Genomic DNA, 19,372 nt, shown 5'->3' on the forward strand with positions numbered 1-19,372 from the left:
TAAGAAATGTATGGCGAGGTGGAAAAAATCTTCCGAGAGACTCCTTAACCCTTTTTAAAAAGAGGCCTCAGGGGCAACATACTGTTACTAAGTCCGTAAAGCTTCACCTCCCATCATCATTTGCTCTCCAGTCAATTTTGCAGAAAATTGTGCTCGTTTCTGCCGACTGACTACTGATTGACGACCTAAACAATTAATACTTTATTCCAACATTCCAGTTTTTGTTCTTTGCTTTCAGAATGGGATATCCATTTACCTTTACAGCGACATGTAAGAATTTAACCTCCTGATGAGCCTCCAAGCCTACAGGATTACTTTATTTCAGGTTGATCATAACCATTACAAATTCCTCAAATGTTTTTGGTACATTCGAATCGCTAATCATTCCGTAAAGTTTTAATCGGATAGTGTAATCAGACAGTTAGTTATAATCGGACACTTGTGATCGGACTGTTAAAGCAGTCACTCATACTCGTATCAAGAAAAGCGGTTAAATCTGATTGTTTCTTTGTCTTCATGCCTTTCATTTCGTAATCTCAACTGTTCTCTTACCTTCCATCAATTTTAAAGTATGGTAGTGAGCTTATGCTTTTTAAGTTTCTTGACCACAGTATGTTTAATTAATTTCCATGATTTATTTTTTCCTGAATCAGTTCTTTGCATATGATATGATTATCAGCATATCGCTGAAAACATGTATAACCATCCGTTAATTACTGACAAGTTTAATGAGGTGGTAGAAGATCACTATTCCTCAGCGCTTGATTCTCTGAGAAGAGGAGAGCACGTCTGGCTTAAAATCTTTGGAAACTTCTTTGACTTTAATCCGCAAACGACAAAAATTGATTAAATTAGCCGATGGTTTGTTGTCCAAGAATATGAGCAAGATAATCTCGCAGACAACTCGGAAGATGAAAACTTATCAAGAAAGCGCAGGATAAAGTCTGCAGAAAGACAAATCCACCCGGTTTGATGCTACTTCTGCTTCTTCTAATGCTGCTCGCAGCAGTGATAACCGGCAGCTTTTTCTCGATTTTTCGAGGTAATGCGATTGTTAGCCCTTTCTTTGTTATTTCCAGAGCTTGTTCAACCTGAAACAAGCGACCCAAATTGTATTTATTGTAGTTCTTTTATTGTCTCTGTGTTACCTAGTTTTCTGTCCCAATTAATTTGAACCCTCTTCATTGCCGATGGAATGCTCTACCAACTGAGCCAACAAGCCAACTGTGAGCTGGTCATTATGTTCTTCATGGCTCGTTTGCTATAGAGAGTAAGCTATTGTAAAATATTTTCCAAGTTTCAGCGGCCATCATGTGAATTAATGCAAACTTGTTTCGTTTCTAAAGGGATTAGTTACGGATTTTGAAATTACTAACATTTATCTAAACACATTTTCTAATCTTTCTTATGCTCAGGAAATAAAATGTCACAGCTCATATTTTACAGCTTTCCGGTGTCGAGCGAAGAAAAACTGAAGTTACAAATGGCTCTATTTTGAAAATAGAGAACTCTTCGATGCTGAAAAATGCATCGGTAATTTCGAAATTTTAATTTGCATTAAAATACAACTAAACATATCAGGAAACGAAACACAAGCCTTAAAAGAATATTTGAAATGGCTACGGGCTCGCCGCCCACTAGCACGTGCGAAAACGTAAGTACAACATCAGGACAATGTCGTTTAAACAGTTTGATTTATTTCATATAATTGCTTTTTAAACATCAAAACTTCACATCAGCATTATAACTGATGTTTTATGTCAGCTAAAACAATGATTATCCAGTATGGCCTAAATGAGGTAGGCTTAACTGTAATGGTACATGTTTCTTAATTCTTTAAAACTTTGTAAACGAACACCCAGCCTTCAATGGACAAGTCCTCGGCTGCAAGGTAAGCTGAAGACTCTTTGCACATGCACATCCATTCGCCAGCTTTTTCCAGCTCCGTCATCATTTCTTGATAGTGTTCTAATTCCTTTTTCATTATGTTGAAACAGAGGACGCCATCTGCAAAGAAGTTAACATTAGAATTTAGTGCGGATCTTGTAACTGGTTTTATCATAGGAAATTTTCATTATTCTTTTCCTTTTTGTCCATGTATTCATTAGATTAAACTCAAAGAGTTGGTGAACCTATAACCTGTGACATCATCCAAAGAGAAGTTGAAGAGACCAGCTTGGGGGCGTGCTCTTGATACATCAAAAAATTCTTTAAGCGAATTTGCAGAGACAAGATTTGACCCCAGCAGATGATTTGAGGGTCAGATGCCAGATGTCAAGGGAATTTATCAAGAAGGGTGTTACACGAGTCTTCATTACCTGATCTATCTCACGATTTGAGTTTTCAAAAAAAAACAAAAACAAACCAGCAAAAAACTTGTGCGAATATTTTACATGTTAGGTCCTCAATCTAAAATCATACTCAGACCCACCAGTTTGAACCATTCTTATCATCTCCACGAAAGCAGAGGAGCCGATACGTCCTGTTATGAGCGCCCCACCACAAATCAAAGCATCGAATTGCCCAGATTTAATTTGAGGTATCGGCTGCCCGTTCAATGACGTGCAAATGAATACGGTATAGATCTCTTTCTTCTTTGCTTCCGTTAACATCTCAGCTGAGATGTCCAAAGCACATAGGTTGGTGTATCCGAGTTTCTTGAGCTCAACTCCAATCAGACCTGTCCCAGCTCCGGCGTCAATGATTTTGATCTGATCCATTGGTTTGTCCTGGTAAACTTCTTTAAGGGCATTATGCAAAGATTCGGCCAGTGGCTTGAAATATGGAGTGCGCGCCGCTGAATGTTCCTATATGATGAGAAAGTTCAAGCCGGTTATTACGATTGGAGATGTTCGATAAAGACGACACAAGTCTGGTGTCGCCTTGGGCCCCTTTCCAGTAGTACTGGAACATTCGAGAAACGCAACACTGAGTGATGCATCAGGTGTCCGGTGGTTCAAACGGCAATGTGCCACATGGTCCCCCAGACCCTTATTATTATTATGTTACTATTTTAGAGTACCTCGTCATATGTTGCTGACCGTGCAGCATAGATACTTTTGATTTCATCTTCGGTTGTTTCTTTGGTTACTTTTGCTGTTGCTTCTCCGAAATACTTCGCTATGCTTATTTTGTACTGCTTCTCATCCATTCTATATTGAGGGACAAAATGCAAAATGTCATATACACTTGTCTGATGAAGGCTTCTATTATATGAAGTGCGGTGCTTTGTAATGATTTCAAGCCCTGAGAAGAGCCTTGACAACAAACGTGTAAAATTACGGTAATTTTTTTCACACGTCACTCGCTGACACGTCACTCGCCTTTTGCACCACTCTGTAAGGTTGATGATTGACTGACAAAGCGATCCTTGGAAGACGGCGTTGACAAAAGCAATTTATTTCCCATCCACGTTCTTAGCCGAGGTGTTCTTTGAGTAACAAGTTGAAAAAATTCATAGCTTAGCCTTCTAACTGGTAACGAGCAATGAATAACTGCAGTGATTTACAGAGTTGAATGTTCTGAATAATACAAAGTACAAAGTTGAATTTAAAGTGTGTAACAAAATGCTGATTGGACGATAGTAACAAACGATAGTAACAGAACAATGTATGCATTTACGAGGAAAGTTTTAAATTAACATGATAAATTTAATGATTAAGTGTAGGTTTCTCCCACTGAATGTGGATAGCTTTTATGATTTTAAGTTGAAAAGTTGTGGAAGCACACACACTTCACACAAACACACCGCTTAATTCATTTACAGTTAAAGTTTACAGAAAAGGGCTTGCCTGCAACTGGCAAAGGCTAATCTAGGCGGGCCATGCCTTAATAGCCGAATTACAAAAATAAATTGCCAACCGAAATTAACTAATAAAGTAGAAGGGAAAGAGACAGTATTGAATAACAACAAGAAAAACCGTTACATTGACCTAATTTAAAATATTAAAAGTGCAGCTACTGTTTATAAAGATAGTCAGGACAGATCAGGAGAAGTATTACCAGGATTTTACATTTTGTATAATCTCAGATAAATCTATATAAGAGTCTTGTGAACCTAATATGTTGAATAAAATTTGTTTGGTTTTTTTTTTAACGCATTTTTGGAAAGATTTCTTAATGCTTGAGGTATTGCATTCCACACTTTTACTCCTATTCGAGAGAAGGAATTCGCTTGAACGGATAGCCTAGAAGGTTTGGTATAGAAGTTATTAGAGGCAGAAGAACGTGTATTGTAAGAATGAACATTATATATATCTTGAAATAAATCTTGAATATTGGATGGAGCTGTTCTCTTTCGAACGTTAAGCATCAAATTAGCTATAGATTCATAACGAACAAATTTTAGCGGTAAGATACGAGCGTCAACAAATAAAGGAATTGCATTCTCATTATGATCAGAAAAATATATAAAGCGAACGGCTCGTTTCTGTAACTTTAGGAGCTTGTCAAGGTAAGATTTTCAAGCCTGACCCCATACTGTCAGACCGTATAGTAAGGAGCTATAAGAGCTTGGCATATATTTAAGAGAGTATGCGTTGGCAGAAAGTGTCGTAATTTTGCGATTAATCCTACGGTTCTGCTTACTTTAATGATTATATGGTTAATTTTTCCACAAACAGATGTTAATGCGGGTTGTAAGTACGGGTAATAAGATAATTTTTAAAGCTTCCGGTATAGTTTTAAAACTATAAACAGGAAAAAACCAGATATGATGAGATCCACTGAAGATACTCTTTAAAAAACCTCTGAAATAACTCATATGTTTCGCGCAGATTGCTCGTAACAATAAGAGACCTTAACAAAAAGTCTCTGTAAGAATCAAGCATCTTGGGAAATGAAAATTTTCAACCTTCCTTCAAATTTTGCATGCAGTTAGACACTCAGGGGGGATGCACAAAAATGCCCTTTTTAAAGGTTGCAGCACTCTTGTTGCTATGGTAACAACGACTGCTTGTTCGAGGCCTGAGGCCTCATTTTCATACAAAAACGTCACAAAAAAAGAGTGAAATGTTTATTTCTACCATACATAGTAACATCATTCGTCTTTATATTGACTCATTCAATTTCCCCTGGGGGTGAATGTGAACACACCAATAGATTATTTATCTCGGTACAGTTGCGGTCATTTTTTTCGTCGGGTAAAACAGGGAAAACGTTTATCTGAATTTCTCCAAACGTACACCGATTCTGGAACTGAAAAAACCCCCCTAGCTGGTTATAACATTCTTGTTTTTAAATATGTAAAAATCTCTGCGAGCCTGCCTCTCCTTTTTGTAGGGGCAATTTGCGAACGAAGCTCAAAAATCAGATATTGCATAATTTGGCGATGTTTGCATCTAATGTTCTCAACAACAAATGTTTCAGACAAATAAAACATGTAAGGCTTTGAAAGAATGTTATCTTATGAGCAATATCCCGAAGAAAAATCTCGCCTCTGGTTGTCATCTTTTACAAAAAAATTGATCAACCTTCGTGCCGGAGGACTACTCGACGTAACTACAAACATATACCTCAAATCGTGTACATTATATGATCATCCAGATTCCGAGTGCTGCACCTTCTTTCATGGGAATTTGAACGATCCGAAGTTCTCTGAAGATACACTGTTATACTTGTATGTCATTTAAAACATGTTGAAGTCGGCTGAGCTACACGAAACTATTTTCACACCCGTCATTTGTCATAAACATGTAAGTTGTCACGATGGCGTGACGCTGTATTTCTCCGTGAAGTTTCCATCGGTCGTCCCAAAGAAGACAAGAAATGGACATTTTTTGATAGATCAGCAGATTTCAACGCATTCTAGGTAAAAACAACCGAAAAAAAAGAAGAAAACTTCGATTGAACGCTCGTAAACACTGAGAATCTGAGAGCAGAAATCGCAACTTGTTAGCTGCAGTAATACATGTAAAACCCAATCGCCACAATAGCAATCTGTACGACTCGCGCGAAAATCATCACAAAGTGGGGATTTTGAACTACTCAGTATCCCTGCAGTACAGCAAACGGAACAGGGATTTCATCACAATCAATTTTCAGGGAGTCTTTCACGTGCTCGAACGTTATATTGGCTTTGAGCCTTTAGATTTATTTCACTTGACAACAAAATGCTATAGAAAGTGCTTACAAAATTTCAAAGGAACTATTTTTGGTGTCGCTTGGACCGAGAAATACAGATTTGAAATAATTAATGTTGTCACTGATGAACCAAAGGGCACAATCTTCTCAGTTATTAGCTTGATAATCTCTACAGACAGACAACGTTATTGGACTGAACGATCTCCTGTTTCTTCCTAGTGAGCCGGCCACCTCATGGGAAAATTAAAGAGACCTTTGACTTCCTCTCGTGTAAAGCACTGGGAGATTGCATTATATTCATCTTTCTTTAAGCTTGTAAAAGATATCCGGAAGAAAAGTATGGAAAATAATGGTGACGAAATCGCTGTTCTTTTTCCTAAAGGACATGAAGCAATCCATATTTCATATTAACCATGGGGAGTTTCGTTTAAGTGACAAGTTGCGATAATAAGTTGCGATAAATACGTGTGGATAATAAGTTGTTTGAAATGTGGAATTATGACATTAAGATTTCATTAAATCTTTTATTTCAAACTTTGTTATGATTTTTTCTCTTTCAAGACATGGAAGGAAACATTGAGTGACTCGATTGCACTGCGTCGGTGATAGGTCTCTCCTCATCATATCTTATGCAAATTTTCTAACAGTTTTCTAACAGTTTTCAGATGATTCGAAATATCTTATTTACTGTCACAAGGAAATGAAAACTGCCCGAATCTGCTATTTGTAAGGGGATGCCTATGTCGTTCAAATTGCTTGCAACTGGGTTTGATTTCAGATTCTCAGTGTTTACGACCGTTCAATCGAAGTTTTCCTCTTTTTTTTTTTTGGTTGTTTTTACTTCAGAAAGTGGAAATCTGCTGACATATATGAAAAATATCTATTTGTCGTCTTCTTTGGAGCGACCGATGGAATCTTCACGGAGAAATACAGTGTCACGCCATCGTGACAACGTACATGTTTATGACAAATGACCGGTGTGAGGATAGTTTTGTGTAGATCACTCGACTTCGACATGTTTCAAATGACATACAAGTATAACAGTGTATCTTCAGAGGACTTCGGATCGCTCAAATTCCCATGAAAGAAGGTGCAGCGCTCTGAATCTGGATGAAATGCACACGATTTGAGGTATATGTTTGTAGTTACGTCGAGTTGTCCTCCATGAAGGTTGATCAATTTTTTCCAAAAGATGACAACCAGAGGTGAGATTTCTCTTCGGGATATTGCTCATAAGATAACATTCTTTCATAGCCTCACATGTTTCATTTGTCTGAAACGTTTGTTGTTGATAACATTAGATGTAAACATCGCCAAATTATGCAATATCTGATTTGGACCTTTTTTCGCGCATTGCCCCTATAAAAAGTAGGGGCAGAGAGTTTTACATATTTAAAAACTAGAATATTATAACCAGCTAGGTGGGTATTTTCAGTTCCAGAATCGGTGTACTTTTGGAGAAATTCAGATAAACGTTTTCCCTGTTTTACCCGACGACAAAAATGACCGAAACTGTACCGAGATAAATAATCTATTAGCGTGTTCACATTCAATCCCAGGGGAAATAAAATGTATCAAAGTAAAGACGAATGATGTTACTATGTATGGTAGAAATACCAATTTGTAATGTTGTATTTAGCTTGAGATAGAGAAATAAACATTTCACTCTTTTTTGCGAAGTTTTGTATGAAAATGGCCCGATTTATACTAGAGACGGATCATCCGTCATACGGATAATCCGTCCAAGTATAAATCCGAAGACGAATTTTGACGAATAATCTGTCTAGATATAAATCGTTCGCGAGTTTCACAACGGGTGTCTCGGTGTTGAGCCGAGTGGAAGCCTGGCGAGAGCTTAAATATGGCGGCTCTCGTAGCCTTGTCGATGAAATCGAGAAGAACAGCATTGGATATGGCGGTATATCAGAGAAGAATATCCTCTGTCAAGCGCATGTTTGAGCCGGAAAATAGCTTAATGAACTTCATGTTACCCTTTTCTCTCGCTAATCTTGCTCAAGATAGGAAGACAAGAAGTAGAGATGAGATAAGAAACAAGAAATCACTTCCTCTGTATTGTGGGTCATATATAACTTCTGCGAAGACGTCCGTGTCTTGATCTGTCCAAGTCAACTTCTTGTTTGCTTTCTCCTTCTTTTTTGTGATTGCTTTCGAGGGCATGATTACTTTACCGGACGCCATCTTGAAATAGGCATCCCAGGAAACCTTGCAAAACTATAGAAACCAGTCTCTCTCATAAGGAAACTTCGTCAAAAACCGTCTTCGTTTTCCGTCTAGATAAAAATTTAGAGACGGATGATCCGTCTAAGACGAGCTATCCGTCTGTTAGCACGTCTTGAAGACGTGCTGACAGACGGTCAGCCTGAGACGAATTTTGCTCCATAATTCGTCTTAGTACTGAATTTATATTTAGACGAGTTATCCGTCTGAGACGGATGATTCGTTTCTGACGGATAACTCGTCTCTAGTATAAATTCGGCCAATGAGGCCCCAGGCCTCGAACAAGCACTCGTTGTTACCATGGCTACAAGAGTGCTGCAACCTTTAAAAAAGGGCATTTTTGTGCATCCCCCCTGAGTGCCTAACTGCATGCAAAATTTGAAGGGGGGTTGAAAATTTTCATTTCCCAAGATGTTTGATTCTTACAGAGAATTGTTCTTAATGCTCTCGGTGAAAGCCGATGCAAATCGAAAACATACAAAACTCGAAAACAAAGCTTTTATCTTGTTTGTAATCTTACTTTCTTACCTGGTCAATTTCACGGCTCGCTTCTTTTTAATTTCAAAAAACAATTCTCACTTGCACGTGAAGTGAACTTGAAAATAAAAGAATTTAATTGTGAAAAAGCTGGCTTCAGGGCAATTCACACGGAAAATGATGCTGACATGTTCATTCCGTGGCGCCGCATAATAAATGTGCGACAGACTTTTCGACGCATCAGTGAAATTTCTTAGCTAGCATTGCCTTTCAAGGCCAGTACGGGTCAACATATCGGACAGCTGCTAGTTGGCTTTGTTAGCTCAGTTGGTAGAGTGCTACACCGGTATCGCAAAGGTCCTGGGTTCAAATCCCGCACGTGCCTGAATTTTTTTCAGGTCTTACTTACTTTCAACTACTAATTCAGTAGTGTTCTTAGCTGCGAGAATCTCTTATATCCGTCTCTTCACCGCAGTGCAAATATATGAATTTCATATATCTAAAATCATTATTCATCACTTGGATGGTTTATTTGGACCCAAAATATTAACCAGCTCTCAGTTGGCTTTGTTAGTTCAGTTGGTAGAGCGCTGCACCGGTATCGCAGAGGTCATGGGTTCAAATCCCATACTGGCCTGAATTTTTTTTAGGTCTTACTTTCAACTGCTAGTTCAGTAGTGTTCTAATCTTCATGTCAAGTGCAGTTCTCTACGGTAGACAAAGCAAACAATATCATTAGTCTCGATGTTTCTGTTAAATTTATCATAAATTTGCCTCAAAATCTTAACCACTTCTTATAGTATTTCCGAAATTGTGGGAAGCAAATACACGGTTGATGGTGTTAAATTTTATAAGTAAACAAAACATAACAATCAGAACAAAAATCATACAATGGAATGAATCAAGAACAAGCTGTTCACCATACAACACTAATTTCTGATTACCATGTATCTGCGGCAAAAAACCATGTATCATCGGAAAAACTAAGAGAACTTCATTGCATTCGTTTTCACTCGTCTTCAATGCTTCACAATACTTTGGAATGGAAGTCCAATGTAAATTTTAAATGTTCATCGAAATTACAGTTTCAAGGCAACTGTTTTCATACTAATAATGTTGCGAACATTACATTACCTGAGCAAAAAACCCACGTTACTGAAGAGTTCAAAATAATGTTGGGTCGCACTTAAGGAGGAAACTATGCGCTGTGAAGCCCACCATACTCAGCGAAAGGCACCAAGTACTCTCGATCTGCCTTTCTCGGTTCTACTTACATCCAATTTTACCCCACTCTGTGGAACTCTGGTTAATTTCTTCGACTCTTACAATTTGATTCTCTTTGAATACTTTTTACTGACCTCTCCCTGATTTCTGTCGCGCATGCTACTAAATGAACTATGAAGTACATGCTTATATAGTCACTATAGATAGACATGTGTGAGCATGCCAATCAACTGGCCTTGAATGGTTATTTTAGACCACGACGTCTAGAAAGTAGACAATAACTCAAGCATGGCGAATCTATTACGCGGGTCGCTTACACGCAAAGAATTCTGACATTTTTCGCTCATAAATGGTATATTTAGTTTTTCTTCAAATAAAGCTTTTGCCACAAAATATTTGATTGTGATATTTGCCTCACTTTATAGTCATAGTTTTCGATCAGCACGTGGTATTTTGTTAAGCCTCAAATGTGCAAACCGATTCTGTAATCTGATCGCCAAGTATTTTGTATTAATTTTTTTGGTACCATTTTGATAACAATGTCAGTCAAAAATATTAGGGAATACTCGAAGATCAGAGCACATGCTAAAGTATGAACCAATTGTTAATTCAAAGTGACAGTATGGTTAACTAGTGGATACCCTGTATAGAAAATGGAGATATCAGATGTTGGAAGAAAATATCGTGAAAAGAGATTGTTTGAACCAACGGTTTTTTATATCTCTGCTTCAATAAGCTTATGGAGTGATAGTCTTAAATCTGTTCATGGGTGCACAACTGACTTGAGGTTGCGAAGTTTGAGAGTCGTGCAGCTGAACTAAAACTGTGTATACCTAATCTAGAAATGTATACAAGCGAGCAGCTTCAGACCCATGCGGTCACAGCTGCTTGTGTTAATCAATCAAAATATTTGTTTCACTGCACAGAGTAGGTTGACTAATCTCATGTTATGACTATATTTGGTCATGAATGATTGACATCAAGTTCGTTGGCCTGACAATTTTGGGTGGGTGGAACCGTGGGCACGTATTTTTATCGCAGTATTTGTTTGTTATTATAACGCGATATGAGTTAAGTGCAAGTAGGAATACCACTGCCGCCACGGTACACCCATCAAAGACAAAATTTCCGGTTAAGAATTTGTCAGTTAAGAGTGTGGCGTACTCTGAAGTGGAAAGACCTTGAATAACCTTCATAACGATCAGGTGGCTTTTATATTAAAGGGTCACATGACAGACTCTGTGTCAGAGTGTACATGAATTAGCCAGGTCAAGGAATCCAGAAAGAACTGTAAATAACAGAGCTGCCATATTGTATTATTCAGAACTGAAAATGACAGAAGAATTGTCGAAACATGTTTTTAAAGAGTTGAATGTCCTTTATAAAACAATTAAAGCTAATCTTCACGCCAAGTCGGCAGTTCTTTACCGCAGGCAAAAAAACCCTTATCACTGGTATCAATGATTCTGTTAAATTTATCATAAATTTGTCTCAAAATCCTAACCACTTCAGTCTTTAAGTATTTCGTAAATTGTGGGAAGCAAATACACGGTCGATGGTGGCTACTATTTTCATACTAATGATGTTGCGAACATTACATTACCTGAGCAAAAAACCACGTTGCTGAAGAGTTCAGAATAATAATGTCACACTTAGAGAGAAAACTATGCGCTGCCAAGCCCACCATACCCAGCGAAAGGCACCAAGTACTCTCGATCTGCCTTTCTCGGTTCTCTAATACACAATCAATTCTACTTACATCCAATTTTTCCCCAGTGTGTGGAACTCTGGTTAATTTTTTTCGACTCTTACAATTTGATTCTCTTTGAATACTTTTTACTGACCTCTCCCTGATTTGTGCTGCGCATGCTACTAAATGAACTATGAGTACATGCTTATATAGTCACTAAAGATAGGCATGGGTGGGCATGCCAATCAACTAGCCTTGAATGGTTATTTTAGACCACGGTGTCTACAAAGTAGACAATGCCTCAAGCATGGCGAATCTCTTACCGGGTCGCTTAAACGTAAAGAATTCTGACATTTTTCGCTCGTGAATGGTATATTTAGTTTTTGTTTAAATAAAGCTTTTGCACAAAATATTTAATTGTAATATTTGTCTCGCCTCATAGTCATAGTTTTCGATTAGTACGTGGTATTCTGTCAAACCTCAAATGTGCAAACCAATTTTGTAATCTGATCGCTGAGTATTGTGTATTAATTTTTTTCTACCATTTTGATAAAAATGTTAGATAAACATATTAGAGAATACTCGAAGATCAGATTTCAAAATACTTAAAAGTACATTTTGGCTAAAACTATTATTTTTTTCTAGTTTCAGAATACGCTGTCTCTAAATGCCCTGCAACCAGGTGCGTTCTAAGATAAATAAAGGAGGTAAGTTTCTAAAGAAACTGGGGTGCTGCGTCGGTTGTCGACACTTTGTACGCTTCTGATCAGATTGCCGGGCACGGACTAAATGCCCGGCAGTCAGAATTTTTCAAAGTGCCACTAAATGGTTCCATTCTCCATTGATCAAAATGTTAGGTAAAAATAGTAAAGACTACTTGGCGATAAGATTTTAAAATACTCAAAAGTACATTTTGGCTAAAACTATTATTTGTTTTAGTTTAAGAGCAAGTTGTTAAACCTTTATTTCTGTAGAGTTTTTTTCTATGGAGCGCCGTCTTTTCCCAAAAGTTTTAAACTGCAAGAAAACAATATCCAAACAACTGCGTTTACGTTGTTTTAAAACAATTGGTTCATACGTGCGTTAATGGAGATATGGAGCGCGTGCCGTGGGAAGTTTTGAAACTACGCCTCGGGCAACTTCTCTGTCGCTGTCTCAAAATCCCGTTTATCGGCCATGAGCGCACGCTAAGAAAGAACCAACTGTTAATTCAAAGTGACAGTATGGTTAACTAGTGGATACCCTGTATAGAATATGGAGATATCAGATTTTGGAAGAAAATATCTTTAAAAGTCTCTACTTCAATAAGCTTTGAAAGTAAATTTATTAAGTGTCCTAACATTACATTGATATATTTCTTCAAGCTGATAACAATCCCTGCCAGAGTTTGTTGTCAGAAGCTGTACTTGCTATCGCTCTCTGATGCAAATACCAATTTACCCTTGAGCCTCTGAAGTGGTCTTTTCCCGATTTATTTTCAGTTCTCCCACAAAGAAAAATGTTTTTTATCTTCGCCAGCAAGTTGCAGTGAAATTTAACTACTTCTCTTGTGTGTTTACCCACGAATAGCACAGTATTCATTTCACTTAGAGAATAACGTTTTTTAACTTGCAAGGTTATAAATCATCTGTGTAACGTAAAACTGTTGGTAAATACAGAATAACGGCCTAACTTTTACGGAAAGATCAGTCAAAATCTGCTGATTTCTCTTACTTTCATCGCCATATTGAAAATGAAGCTACCACAATGCAAAGCAATCGGAGTGCGCACACCATCTAATTTTCGCCATAGAACGCCAAAACGAAAATTTCGGAACACCCACACTTCTTCCTAGAAACCATACAAATGTAATGTTAAGACACTTAATAAATTTACTTTCAAAGCTTATTGAAGTAGAGACTTTTAAAGATATTTTCTTCCAAAATCTGAGCACCCTTTTATTATGTGAAGTGCGGTGCTTTGTAATGATTTTCAGCCTTGGGAAAAGCCTTAACAGAACACGTGTAAAATTACGAGAACTTTTTTACATGTGCTTGTTATCGCTAGTCAGCTGCCAACACGTCAATCGACTTTGAACCACCCTGCTGATGATTGACTGGGAAAGCGATCCTTGGAAGACGACGTTGACAAAAGCAATTCATTTCCCATCCACGTTCTTCGCCAAGCTGTTCTTTGAGTAACAAGTTAAAAAAATTTATAGCTTAGCCTTCTACCTGGCAACGAGCAATGAATAACTGCAGTGATTTACAGAGTTGAATGTTCTGAATAATACAAAGTACAAAGTTGAATTTAAAGTGTGTAACAAAGCGCTGATTGGACAAAACAAACTATAATAACACACCAACGTATACATTTACAAGGAAAGTTTTAAATTAACATGATAAAGTTAATGATTAAGTGTAGGTTTCTTCCGCTGAATGTGGATAGCTTCTTTGATTTTAGGTTGAAAAGTTGTGGAAGCGTGATCCAAGATGCTAAAACACTCATCAGAACAAAGGGTGCGACATAATGGAGAATTATGTAGATGTCTGAAAATGTGAGAGGTCTTATCAAAATTTTGTTACACACTTTAAATTCAACTTTGTACTTTGAATTATTGAGAACTGAAGATGACAGAAGAACTGTTGAAACATGTTTTTAAAGAGTTCAATGTCCTTTATAAAACAATTAAGCTAATCTTCAAGTCAAGTGCAGTTCTTTACCGCAAAAAAAAAAAACCTTATCACTAGTATCAATGTTTCAGTTGAATTTAACATAAATTTGTCTCAAAATTCTAATCACTTCTTATAGCATTTCTGAAATTGTGGGGAGCAAATACACGGTCGATAGTGTTAGATTTTCAAAGTAAACAAAACATGACAATCAGAACAAAAATCATACAGTGGAATGAATCAAGAACAAGCTGTTCACCATACAACATCATCGGAAAAACCGAGAGAATTCCATTGCATTTGCTTTCACTCGTCTTCAATGCTTCACAATACTTTGGAATGGAAGAGTCCAATGTAAATTTTAAATTTTCACTGAAATGACAGTTTCAAGGCTACTATTTTCATACTAATGATGTTGCGAACATTACAGTAACTGAGCAAAACAAAAACGTTACTGAAGAGTTCAGAATAATGTTGGTTCGCACTTAAGGAGGAAACTATGCGCTGTCAAGCCCACCATATTCAGCGAAAGGCACCAAGTACTCTCGATCTACCTTTCTCGGTTCTCTAATGCACAATCAACTCTACTTACATCCAATTTTACCCCACTCTGTGGAACTCTGGTTAATTTCTTCGACTCTTACAATTTGATTCTCTCTGAATCATTTTTATTGATTTGTGTCGCGCATGCTTCAAAATGAACTATAAAGTACACGCTTATATAGTCACTAGAGATAGGCATGGGCGGGTATGCCAATCTCCTGGCCTTGAATGGTTATTTTAGACCACGACGTCTAAAAGGTAGACAATGACTCAAGCATGGCGAATCTATTACGCATTTCGTTTAAACGCAAAGAATTCAGACATTTTTCGCTCATAAATGGTATATTTAGTTTTTCTTTATAAAAAATGTTAGATAAAAATATTAGAGAATACTCGAAAATCAGATTTCAAAATACTTAAAAGAACATTTTTTGCTATAACTATCAATTTTTCTAGTTTCAGAATACGCTGTCTCTAAATGCCCTTCACCCAGGTACGTTCTAAAATAGATGAAATGTCTGGCAGTCAGAAATTTTCAGAGAATTTCCATCGACAGGTTCTTTCAAACTTGTTAAGATAATCAGATGTTTGTTTAGAAATGTCAAAGATAGTTGGCTTTTAGTGGACAAATTCTCCGTGCCGTGCAGCCTATAATATTGCTCGGTTGTCAACACTCTGATCAGATTGCCGGGCACGGACCAAAAGCCCGGCGGTCAGAATTTTAAAATGGTTCCATTCTCCGTTCTCCATTGATCAAAATCTTAGATAAAAGTAGTACAGAATACTTGGCGATAAGATTTTAAAATACTCAAAGGTACATTTTGGCTAAAACTGTTATTTGTTTTAGTTTAAGAGCAAGTTGTCAAACTGTTATCTCTTTAGAAATTTTTTTTTGTAAAAATTGGATCTGTTTTGCATTTATGGAGCGCCGTCTTTTCCCAGTAGATTTAAATTGCTAGAAAACAATATACATAAAACACTTGGTTCATACATGCGTTCATGGAGACGTGGAGCGCGTGGAAATTTTTAAAACGACGCCTCGAGCAACTTCTCTGTCGCTGTCTAAACTTCCCATGTATCGGCCATGAGCGCACGCTAAAGTATAAACTAATTGTTAATTCAAAGTGACAGTATGGTTAACCAGTGGATACCCTGTATAGAACATGGAGATATCAGATGATGGAAGAAAATATCATGAAAAGGAATTGATTGAATCAACGGTTTTTTATATCTCTGCTTCAATAAGCTTGTGAAGTGATGGCTTTGAATCTGTTCATGGGTGCACAGCTGTTGAGGTTGCGACGTTTGAGAGTCGTGTAGCCGAACTAAAACCATGTGTACCTGATCTAGAAATGTATACAAGCGAGCAGCTATAGACCCATGCGGTCATAGCTGCTTGTGTTAACAATCAAAATCTTTGATTCACTGCACAGAGTGGGTTGACTAATCTCATGTTATGACTATATTTGGTCATGGATGATTGACATCGGGTTCGTTGGCCTGACAATTTTGGTGGATGGTACTGTAGGCACGCATTTTTTTCGCAGTATTTTGTTTGTTATTACAACGCAATATGAGCTGAGTGCAAGTAGGAACATCACTGCCGCCATAGTATACACCATCAAAAACAGAATTTCGTTTGTAATTTGTCAGTTGAGAGTGTGGCGTTCTCTGAAGTGAAAAGACCTTGAATGACTTTCTTAACGATCAGGTAGCTTTTATATTGAAGGGTCACGTGACAGACTCTGTGTCAGAGAGTACATGAATTATCAAGGAATCTAGAAAGAACTGTCAATAACAGAGCTGTCAAGCCTTTATGTCAAGTATCGTTTAAAAGTTATGCTGGTCAGAATTCCAAGTTTATCCAGGGAACCTTCTAAAACATTTGCAGAGAAAGCTTGCAAAATTGGATGCAAATCCCAGTTCTGATTACTCAAACGCTTCATGTATACCGTAGGGTATACCCCCAGATACGTTTAGAAGATAACAGCACAAATCTGAAATATGTTGAGGGGCCAAATTTTGTTTTTCTAACGCACATTTCAGTTGTCTTTGTAAGTGACTTCTTTTTTCTTTATTACATCTAGCAATTTTCTAACGTTGACTTTGGAAGCATTCCTTTGGAGAGCGTAGATTTCTTTCAAGCCTACGAAATTTACTGTTCAAAGCAGGTAAAGTGTCCTCGTATATCCAACGTTTTATGAACATGTAACACAACTATGTATCACATGCCTCGTTGCACCAACGTGTATTACCATAATATTGCACGGACCTTTGTATAATTTACACCTTTGCACGCCTTGTACGTATTTAGTGATTGCAATACATTAAATATTCAGTTTTGGACATGTAACAGAAGCGTTAACAAACACGACACAGATATCAATTCTGCACTTATAAAGTCATTTCAGTCTGGTTCTGAGATTTCTTTCATTCATAGGACCGCTGCATCTGCATTGCTGGAATCTCGAGAGAAAACGTTGCCTCGTCATATAATTGCGTTCGACGAAGGGGGACGCATACTAATCGTGTCGTTTTTAGGAAAATCACTCTTGAGGGTTTTATGGACTAGTTCCTCAGGCACTGGGCGCCATTTTGGACCGGTTGGCTGGCTGGCTGGCTGGCTGGCTGGCTATGTGGCATAAATAGCCTCGATCTCACTTGCAAATGTTTTCTCTGCCGCCTTGAGCTGAAGACCCCGATTATTTTCTCTGCGCAATCAATATAATAAAAATAAAAAAACTTTTACTAAAGATGGAACGCACTTTACCAATCTTTGATTATTATTAGTTATATTTTTGTGGTCCTTCACGTTGGTTGTAGTCTTCGCCGTTTTTCATCGTTGTCTTCATAGAACGATTGCTAGAAAGAATGAGCTATTGTAGAATATTTCTCAAATTTCAGGTCTGTAGCCATTTCTCCTGATGAGTTATTAGCCTGAATGTCTGACATGAATTTATAGCGCTTCGGATGGGAACGCCAAGTTGGTGCCCATGCAAAGGGTGTCAATATGGCGGCCATGAAGTAATGTAAACATTCGCTGTCTTGTTTCGCTTCCAAAGTAATTCGTTATCGATTTTAAAATTGCTAACATTTATCTAAACACATTTTTCTAATCTTTCTTGTGCTCAGGGAATAAAATGTCACATGATAGCTCATATTTACAGATTTCCGGTGTCGAGCGAAGAAAAACCGAAATTAGAAATGGCTCTATTGTCAAAATAGAGAACTCCACGATGCTGAAACCTTTCAAAAGGGTTTGGGGGTCTTTCGTCCTGCGGAGGTAAACTGTAATATCCCTCAAGTAAAAACCAAGGATTGTATTAGATGTGCGCTTCTAAAACAAGTTTTGAGTTTGTGTTGAATGTTTCAGTCAATACTAAGACCCCTGAGTTGTTCAGTGGATAAGCAGTTTCTTTTCCGTCTTGACCCTAAATTTCTCTCGAGTCTCGGTTCTTATCCGTTCCACCTTAAAAGCTTTTATTTTTATTGCTGTGTTTAAATTTTAAAAAAAAGTCATCTACCGGTATATTTTCGAGATTTTAAGAGGACATCCGTGCAAAAATCAAACAAAAATGAAATTTTTATGGCAAGGGTCAAAAATTCAAATTGTCTCGTATTTTGCACACAAGTAGACCCTAGTAAGACAAGAAAGGCTGTGTATTTTCTTTCCTCAAATGTGTTTTTTTTTTCGAGAAAAACGAATGTGACGCTTGCGACGAAAGACGAAACTTCGAGGGGTGTCGCTAAGGCGTGTTTGCTAAGTGTCGCAGATGTCGGGACTATTTTACAGGTCGTAGTAAAACCAAGATGACGGTTAACGGTGTTTATTGAGATCACGAAGACAATGACGAAGACGATCACAAAGACGATCACGATCGTAAACTGAAATTACAATAATATTATAACGAATGCATGAATCTACTTGAATTGGTGCGAAAGGCATGAAAGAAACGCTTTACGTGCCTATGTCGATAACGCGATTAAATAACAACAATTAACGTAAATCAACATAAACAAATCATAAAAGGCTAAATTGAAACTACTCGAAATTCAAAGATCGGCTACACGATGAACATTTGCGGCTGATTAACAGCCCAAAGACTAAAATGTGGGCGTTGCTGTCTGAGCGTTTAGTTCTTTCAAATTACTCTTTTGATCTCAAGATAATTAGTTGTACTATTGTACAACACAAATGTGTGCTATCACCCAAGGTGAAAAACTAAACTTAAACACATTGAAATAAAACTAACAAAATTACTTACATATCGGTCCCGCTTGTGCCAAAGGTTTAGAACGAAAGAACGAAGGTAATGCTATTCAAGGCGAAATCTTGCGAAACTCTGGCTTAAAGGGACGCTAACTTAGCTTTTATATGCGCGTGGTGACGCTTAAAGATCCGAATACAAACCAATAGGAAAAAGATAAACATTGTAACTACGATCGTAACTAGGTACACAAAGTAATT

At 37.5% G+C, this 19,372-nt stretch overlaps 1 protein-coding gene and 1 pseudogene across 2 annotated transcripts in view; one reads left to right on the forward strand and one right to left on the reverse strand.

The window, feature by feature from the left end:
* The window catches only part of LOC149034375 (uncharacterized), a 182,203-nt pseudogene that overhangs the window by 97,636 nt on the left and 65,195 nt on the right, over positions 1-19,372 (forward strand). The window contains exon 2 of the transcript XR_016182953.1: positions 12,356-12,392. The product of XR_016182953.1 is annotated as an uncharacterized LOC149034375 (transcript). The remainder of the gene's footprint in view (positions 1-12,355; positions 12,393-19,372) is intronic.
* Positions 1,678-4,162, reverse strand: LOC149034388 (methyltransferase-like protein 27). The gene is made up of 3 exons (XM_089193948.1): positions 3,023-4,162; positions 2,432-2,807; positions 1,678-2,007 (listed from the first exon to the last, which is right to left on the reverse strand). The coding sequence occupies exons 1-3, from the start codon at positions 3,149-3,151 to the stop codon at positions 1,829-1,831; spliced, it is 684 nt and encodes a 227-aa protein (XP_089050074.1). The 5' UTR covers positions 3,152-4,162; the 3' UTR covers positions 1,678-1,828.

Source organism: Pocillopora damicornis, chromosome 14 (assembly GCF_964200805.1).
Source record: "Pocillopora damicornis chromosome 14, jaPocDami1.2, whole genome shotgun sequence".
Taxonomy (NCBI): domain Eukaryota; kingdom Metazoa; phylum Cnidaria; class Anthozoa; order Scleractinia; family Pocilloporidae; genus Pocillopora; species Pocillopora damicornis.